Source organism: Trichinella spiralis (assembly GCF_000181795.1).
Source record: "Trichinella spiralis strain ISS 195 chromosome Unknown Scfld1557, whole genome shotgun sequence".
In the NCBI taxonomy this organism is placed as follows: Eukaryota; Metazoa; Nematoda; class Enoplea; order Trichinellida; family Trichinellidae; genus Trichinella; species Trichinella spiralis.
The window spans coordinates 1190211-1198552 of NW_003528496.1; the positions used below are offsets into that span (position 1 = coordinate 1190211).

The 8342-nt window shown below is 37.5% G+C and overlaps 2 protein-coding genes across 2 annotated transcripts; one reads left to right on the plus strand and one right to left on the minus strand.

The window, feature by feature from the left end:
- Positions 1 to 1040: 1040 nt before the first annotated feature.
- Tsp_04832 (hypothetical protein) lies at positions 1041 to 1498 on the plus strand. Its single transcript, XM_003369369.1, is given in 3 exon segments — positions 1041 to 1126; positions 1143 to 1250; positions 1282 to 1498. The coding sequence occupies 3 exon segments, from the start codon at positions 1041 to 1043 to the stop codon at positions 1496 to 1498; spliced, it is 411 nt and encodes a 136-aa protein (XP_003369417.1).
- A 2059-nt stretch (positions 1499 to 3557) lies between these two features.
- Tsp_04833 (sodium/potassium-transporting ATPase subunit alpha) lies at positions 3558 to 8342 on the minus strand. Its single transcript, XM_003369370.1, is given in 20 exon segments — positions 3558 to 3678; positions 3741 to 3842; positions 3913 to 4058; positions 4107 to 4281; positions 4363 to 4457; positions 4531 to 4685; positions 4892 to 4993; positions 5056 to 5273; positions 5351 to 5487; positions 5627 to 5802; positions 5907 to 6099; positions 6201 to 6656; positions 6731 to 6999; positions 7090 to 7210; positions 7281 to 7415; positions 7475 to 7588; positions 7677 to 7880; positions 7941 to 8000; positions 8072 to 8320; positions 8337 to 8342. 20 exon segments carry the CDS (start codon positions 8340 to 8342, stop codon positions 3558 to 3560), a joined length of 3234 nt encoding a protein of 1077 aa, XP_003369418.1.

Sequence of the window (8342 nt, forward strand, 5' to 3'; positions counted from 1 at the left end):
CTCACTTCATCTGAAGACAAATATTGTGTGGAACTGTTGAATGTAAGTCCGCACACCGCCTCTGTGCAGACTTAGCTTGCAGCAGAACGACTTCGTTTCTGCTGTCTGAATGAAAAGCTGGAGGAAACATTAGTTGAATAGCCTCTGATTAAGGAGGTGTTGTGAATTTGAAATTGGTGATGAAATGCAACGGAATTATTTGAAATGTGGAACAGTGAATGATTACAAGGAAAGACGATTTCTGGAACAAATTGATCTGATGTTTCAGAAAGCAGTCAGCTAGTAAGTGAGAACAAAGAATATTACCAACGTGAACTAAAAGGCTTTGTAACATGTCAGTATCCTTTGTCTCAGAAAGCATTTTTAACAGAATGTGAGCATGAATAAATAAATATTGAGACGGAATGGAATATGGTTTTCACAGAAAAAGACCACTTTGGAACGTATGCAAGATGAATAACTTTATGGGCTGAAAGACAGAATACTTTGTAGTGGATGGCTCTGCTCAGTTACATAATAATGCACTTTGATATTGGAAGAGAATGGTAAGGATGAACTTTAGCTGCGACTAAAAAATTGGACGTACAGTGCATGCAGATGGAATTATAATTCAATACCACATTTGTTGAAAAGTGAGCAAACGTATAAAACGTTTTTGGGAAGATTTCTATGAAGTACTGGCCAATTTAGCAGTACAATCAACAATTATCATCTGTGATTTTGGATAGTGACGTCACAGACACCTCAAGTTTGCTCTGAAACAAGAAGTACAATCTCGTTTGGATAGATTGGTGAAGAAAAAGTTTTGGTTCCAACCAACTGTTCAAAATAGCATTACTCGTAGCGCCACTGGTAAAAGCAAACGGCAAACTTCGAATATTGAATTTTGATGGACGATTAATTCTGCACAAGACAAAACTGCTGTTCCAGTTCTTTGCTGTTGAAAATCAGGAACATCAGAATTGAAATGATTTTTAGATGCCTCAGTGCGGTGAAGGATCTGTCTGTCCATGTCTGAAAGAGCATTAACGCAGTACTCTATGGACTCGTCATTAATAGCGGAATGGCATCGCATTGCGTGTGTGCGTTATTCGTGGGAACACATCCCTGCATTAAACCTTCAAATGTACAGTTCATTACAGTAGGACGAGCAGCGTCCATATTTGCTGCTTAACATTGGTTAATGAAGCGTGTAATTCTTGTGAATACGGTTGTGCGTCGGCCCACAGAATACCCACTGACGCTGGGCTGTAACAAGTAATAACTTATCAAATTTTACAGTCATTTTACATTGGCGCAGCATTGTCACATAAGTTCTGAGCCGTTAGCTTTTGGCAGACAAACCCTGCAGAAGTGTGAATGGAACTGCATGCTATTAGACACAGTAGTATTTACTATTATTATATGGGAAATAAAGAAAAATTTATCAGTGTTTGGCAGGAATAATATATCGAATGATAAGTTATTATTGGAACTTGTCTATCCAAGTCAACAATAAGTAAGTACACGAGTGAAGATGTACAAGATTTTGACCTCACAAAATTCTGTGTCCGGAGACAAAACTGAGAAGGATCTGGATGAAGAGGAACTGTCATGTTTTTCTGAAACATGGATGGTATAGAAAAACACTTTTATGTAATCGGCAAATAAAGGAAGGAAGCCACGTTGATTTCACAACAAAGATGTCCTTTTGGCATATTATTCGAATATTGAGTCATGGATCACCAGCAGTATATGGTATGAAATATTGGTGAAACTATATGAAACCACAGCTCAGTAAAACAGAATAATCACGATGCTCACTTGTTTTGTGCAATTCATGTTTGTACAGTACAAAAGTTAAATCAATTTGATGAAAATTAGCACAAGTTGCTGACTTGACCAATGCATAATTCGTTCGTTTGAAGTGGCTACAGAGCAAGCATGGTTCGAAAACAGCTGCTGGCCATTTTGAACGGGGAAAATCTGTCACTGTCAACGACCAGGATACAACATGCAGCAACTGTTGTGACAACAAATATTATTTATTGTTGTTGTTGTTTGTGTTGTCTTGTTTGAAATAAAGCGTTGTGAAATATGCTTATGAGTGTCTCTTTAATGTGATAAGCAAAAGCAAAGATGTCCAATTGATGAGCTGTTTTGCATCGCAGCTTGAAATGATAGCCGTAAACAAGCATTTATTCAAAGAAGAAAGAGTATTCACACTCATAACAACACGCTCAATGGGGTCAAGAAGACCATCTGAAGGTTAAATATATGTTGTACTTTGTAAATTTGTATTATTGCTGAATTAAGTGAAAATAATTTATTCATTAAGGAACGATACAAAATATAAGTACAACAATGCAAAATTATTCTTTTATAAATTACATTTGATAACATTGTACGAAGTAATTTTCAATATTCTTCTATATATTTATTTATACATGTAAATTTATGAAATGAAATTGATATTAGCTCATTTTTGCTTGATGAACAACAACAACAACAACAACAACAACAATAATAATAATAATACACTCACCACTTTATATGTTATAAAGAAAGTATAACATAAACTTATTAGAATAAAGCAGCTTGTTTGCAAAAGATGATAAATGTTCTTTATTCATTGTATATATTTTCAACCGACAGTAAAGTATGTTTACAGCATGTGTTAGAATTAAAAAGTATCACAGTATTATTATTAGTCATTGAGAGATTAATATTCAAGTGGATGATGTAACGAATGGAACAGCAGCAATTAATTGCAAAGTGCAAAAATGACAATCATGACACACATACATATTGCGTAATGTACGTGTTTACCAATTTGCAAATGAATTATTCACTTATTATTGTTGGTAAGTAGTGAGGAGTAGAAAGTAAACAATGCACATTCTAAATATGACAAATCAAAATGATTCAATTTGCCTATCTATACTATTATCTATCTCCATTAATGAAAATATAATAATATATACTTCGCTGATGCATCATCATTCAAAAATACATAGCAAAAGCGTTCAACAGACAGACAGACAGACAGACAGCAAGAAAATGGCTGTTTATAAATAAAGAAATACAAATGAGACACACAAATAGACTCTGTGAACTGCAGAAAAGAACAATACACAATACACTCCACTGAAAATAAATAAATAAATAAATAAATAATAAAAATACATACACCCATTCGACTAGCAGATTTGAATGACGAAGAAAGCGACGGGGAAAGAGGAAAAAAAAGGAAGAGATAGAGAGAGAAGGGAGGGAATGAAAATGATCATTTTAAAACCAACTGAACCAAGTGCAGTAAATGGTGGGATATAGTCGACGGGTGCGCAGTTCAAGAGAAGAACAGCTTTTACAAATTTTCCATTCGACGACGGTTGCGTTTCTATCAGTTAAAACAAAACAAGCAAACATAGAAACCAACCAACCAACCAACCAACAAACAAACAAACAAATAAACAAACAAACAAACAAACAAACAAGCAGAAAATTGCTGATGACTAAAATTTATCTATAATTACGTTTTGCTTTGTTTTGTTGTCTGTCATGTTATTTTTTTTCATTCAATAATAAGTTTCTTTGGATACCCAACCGTCGGGATTTCTACGTATTATAGCTTTGCGCGCTTCGTCGTATACAAAAATCAAAATCGAAAATGGCAGTGCAGGAAACCACCAAGCAAACCTGAAAAAAAAAACAAATTATAAAGTAAATAAGAAAATAAACAAAGTTTTTTGCCAACATACCTGAGGCCGTACATGCGTAACCCTTTATCCAATCCTGGACAATAGCACAAGAAAGCAGCGAGGGCAGTTTCGAAAATTAAGCCAGCGTTCAGAGTCCAATTGCTGGAAAAAATGGAGAAAATTGAAGAAATTTCAAATCGCTGAAGAAGAATTTCAACAGTGAAAAAAGAACCTCATTCCTTGTTGAACAAGCGAATTTCGACGAGTTTTCGAGATGATCAAATCTGCCCATTGTACAATGACGATGGAAACAAAAAAAGCTGTATGGCACGTGTACTCCAACACTTTACGATTAGCGTGAGTCTGAGAGGAAATTGACTGATTGATTGATAAATTAATTAATTAATTAAATTTAACATCGTTTACCCATTGTTGGCCATAGCTGTCTTCCAGATCGTTCACTGCTTTCGAATCCCATTGTTCTCGAAGTCCAAGCAGTCTGTTGGGCAAAAATCCATTCTCACCCATTATGACAAAATAAGCGAAAAAGCCAGCAGCCGCTTGAATCATGCCAATCATACCGTAGGCAAGGGAAATGAGTCTGTGCGCATCATCATTGATATATATATATATATATATATAAAGAATAGTGTGAAAAGAAAAAACAAAAAATTACACCAACCTTTCATTGACCAATTTATCACGTTTTGGGTCACGTGGTTTTCGTTTCATTATATCACTTTCAGCTTCTTCGTAAGCTAACGAAATGGCTGGCCACTGTAGGAAAAGTGAAAGAAAAAAAAAACATTACTTTCCCCTCCGAAAAAGCATCACACATTATTGAAATTACCAAATCCGTGCCCAAGTCGATGCACAGGATAGTCACTGTACCGAGAGGCAGTGGAATGTCGGCCAAAATGAACAGCAGAAAGGGACTAATTTCGGGGATGTTACTGGTCAACGTGTACGCGATCGACTTTTTCAAGTTGTCAAAAATTAAACGTCCTACAATAATACACAGTAAAATGGATTTTGAATAATTTTAACATTTTCTCAGATTGCAAAATTATTATTATTATTTCTCAGAAAAACAATTTTTTCATTCACAGCATATATCAGGAGAACGAAAGTATTGTTGGTAACAAACATCATGCAATTTTGTAATATTTGTTTTGTAAAATAAAAAACAACCACCCAGTGTGCTAACTAACCTTCTTCAACGCCCGTTACAATTGAAGCGAAGTTGTCGTCGAGAAGAATCATATCGGCTGCCTGTTTGCTAACATCACTTCCAGAGATGCCCATTGCAACGCCTTCAACCAAATAGATAAAGAGAGATAAGGATGAGGTTGAGAATACAAACATAAAAAAGTACCAATGTCAGCTTTTTTCAAAGCCGGCGAATCGTTGACACCGTCGCCGGTGACGGCAACGATGGCTCCTTGCCGTTGGCAACCTTCGACAATGATCAATTTCTGCTGCGGCGAAGTTCTGGCGAAAACAATTTCCGGATGATTGGCCAAAATTATATCCAACTGGTCAGAGTTCATGTCCTTCAAATCAGATCCGTGCACAACAATCGCACGGGCTTGACTAGAAGGAGAAGAAAAAAAAACAAAATGATGAAATTAAAAAAATATTACATTAAAAAAAATACAGACGAAATAAACCTCGGATCGACATCTTTCTTCGCAATGCCAAGACGCAGAGCAATATCTTCGACCGTTTCACTGCCTTCACTGATTATACCTACACTGCGAGCAATCGCTTGTGCAGTAATCGGATGATCTCCGGTGACCATGATCACCTGAAAACACAATCTCAAAAAAATAATACAAACAAAACAATAACAACAACAACAACAACAAAACCCTAAATATTAAATAAAGAGTATTTGTAATTTGGTGTAAAGAACAAATATATACTGCACATTCGCCGATACTGACCTTGATACCTGCGGATCGACACTTGGACACTGCATCAGGAACAGCGGCCCGGGGAGGGTCAATCATCGAAATCAAGCCGACAAAACGAAGTCCGTCGAGTGGAAAATTTTGATCATCACCGCTGAATTCAAAGCCATGCGGAAATTTCGACACTGGCAACAGCATATCGCAGAAACCTGAACAACACACACACACACAATTGGACTTGTAATTTCAGTATATTTTGCTTTGCTATCACATGCTTCAAAACACAACCAACATTCGGTCGCTTTTCACTTACCCAATACACGTTCGCCAAGTCCTCCGAGTTGCAAGTATGACTGTTGAAATTTGTTCGTCCATTCGGCATCAATTTCATAATCTTGACCACGGCAAGCAATTGTAGAACACCGTTCAAATATACGTTCCGGTGCACCTTTCATCACGAGCAGATACGCATGCTCAGGATCGCCACTGTATTCATGAATCGATACCTGAAGCAGCAGTGGAGAAAATGGAAATATTCCACTTTTAAAAACAACATTTTAAGCTCTACTTGATATTTGTTGGTTGAATTGAATGGAATTTCGCAAACTTTCTTGAACCTCTTCCTCCAGCCGGCAACGTCACCGACCGTAATTTCCATACATTTCAAAAGTGCAGATTCACTAGCATCTCCGGTACATTCTCGTTTGACAATCGGTACATCTTCCTGCCGTGAATTAGAATTATCATATGCATATATAAGAGAGTAAAAAATCACTTGTCCCGGCTTGAATTCAGCCTTGTTGCAAAGCGCAGCGATGTGAGTCAAAGCGTCAAAAGTGGAAGAACTTGCGAACGTTGCCTTGTTGGATTGATGCTCAGATGTGTCCGCTTCGACAATATTATCATCATACCACATGTGCGCGACGGTCATGCGGTTCTGAGTCAAAGTGCCAGTTTTGTCGGAGCAGATTGTGCTTGTTGAACCCAAAGTTTCTACTGCTTCGAGATTTTTCACGAGACAATTTTTACTGGCCATTCGTTTTGCAGTCAATGTCAAACATACCTATTGTTAGGATGAAAGTGAAAGGATAAAAGAACAACAAAAAGAAATATCTGAAGCCATCGATCCATTCTCACCGTCACGGTAGCCAGTAGACCTTCTGGCACGTTGGCGACGATGATACCGATCAGAAAGATCACAGCGTCCAACCACTGGTAGCCAAGAATGAATGCAATGATAAAAAACGTCACTCCCAAAAATACAGCCACTCCAGTAATCAGATGAATGAATCTGGTAATTTCCTGCGCAATTGGTGTTTGTCCAGTTTCAAGTCCAGACGCCAAATGGGCAATACGACCCATCAATGTATGATCGCCGATATTCACCACTATACCCCGAGCAGTTCCTGAAATAAATTTCCAACACAATATTTATACAGTACAGGGAAAATTGTTACAAATAATCAAAAAAAAACAGTAATAATAATAATAATAACCTTCAACTGCATTTGTTGAGAAAAAAGCCAAATTCTTCGTCTCCAGTGGATTTTCCACGTTCGTGCATTCAGCGCTACGACTCTGCGGTTCTGATTCTCCAGTCAAAGATGAATTGTCAACCTGGGTGAGATTTAAGATGAAATTTGAAAACAAATTTCATTATCACACAATTATTATTCAAAAATTTCACTTTGAAACTCTGAGCGGCGATGATGCGGATGTCAGCAGGAACACGGTCACCGCCGCGCATTTCGACAATATCACCAATGACAAGCTCTTCAGTGCGTACATTTTTCTTCTGTCCACCACGCACAACCAGCGCGTACTTGAAAGCAAAAGAAACACATTACTTGTAATAATTATTCATTAAAAACAACAACTCACGTGTGGAACCATGTCTTTGAAAGATTCCATAATTTTTGAGCTTTTCGCTTCTTGATAATACTGAAAGCATCCGGTCACGATAACAACTACCGCGAGTACAGTGCCGAGGTACACCTGGAAATGGTTTTAATTGAATTTAAAAAAACAGATGAATAAAAATTCTGCTTTGGTCAAATTTGTTTCGAAATGAACTTATTATTACATTGTCAGTGATCACGGCGTCGGATGTGGCCAATTCTACGCCGTAAGCAATGAAGCATAAAATGGCTCCAATCCACAAAAGCATGGCAAATCCGCCGAACAAGTTGCGAGCGAATTTCACCCATTCTGGAACCTTTTTCGGCGGTGTCAGCGCGTTCGGACCATCGCGAATTAAAATTTCTCTCGCCTGCTCATCAGTAAGACCCTGCAAATGGAAAGTTTAAAATAGACAAAGAAAACTTGAAAAAAGAAGAAAAAAATTTACAAGTTCCGGATCAGTGCCCAATCTTCTGTACAATTCGCTGAGTGGAATATGATGCTCGTCCTGATGATGAGAGGATTTTAAAAAAAGGAGAATAATAAATCAACAATAGAAATATTATTAATTTTGCTTACCATTTCAACTTCTTTTTTCAAATTTTCCAAAGTGTGTGGTTTTCTACCTCGTCCTCGGCTTTTTTCCATTTTTGGCTGCTGCTGAGCTGAGGACTGGTGAGCGTTGACCGCTTCAACTGGCTTCGCGTCTCCGTCTTTGGCCATTCTGTCCAAATCAACCAAGTTTGGCTCTTTGCCAACGTTAACGTCCTGTTGTGCAACTGGCAGAATCACCTGCGTCGCCACGCGATAACTTTCTGTCCGGCCGTACTTAAAAAGCATTTACATTCAT

Coding starts and splice junctions, on each gene's coding strand:
- Tsp_04832 (XM_003369369.1), top strand. CDS start 1,041: ATGGACTCGTCATTAATAGCGGAATGGCATCGCATTGCGTGTGTGCGT. Junction 1,251..1,281: donor ATACCCACTGACGCTGGGCT/GTAACAAGTAAT, acceptor CAAATTTTACAG/TCATTTTACATTGGCGCAGC.
- Tsp_04833 (XM_003369370.1), bottom strand. Junction 5,803..5,906: donor ACTTGGCGAACGTGTATTGG/GTAAGTGAAAAG, acceptor TGTGTTGTTCAG/GTTTCTGCGATATGCTGTTG. Junction 4,458..4,530: donor TCGACTTGGGCACGGATTTG/GTAATTTCAATA, acceptor CTTTTCCTACAG/TGGCCAGCCATTTCGTTAGC.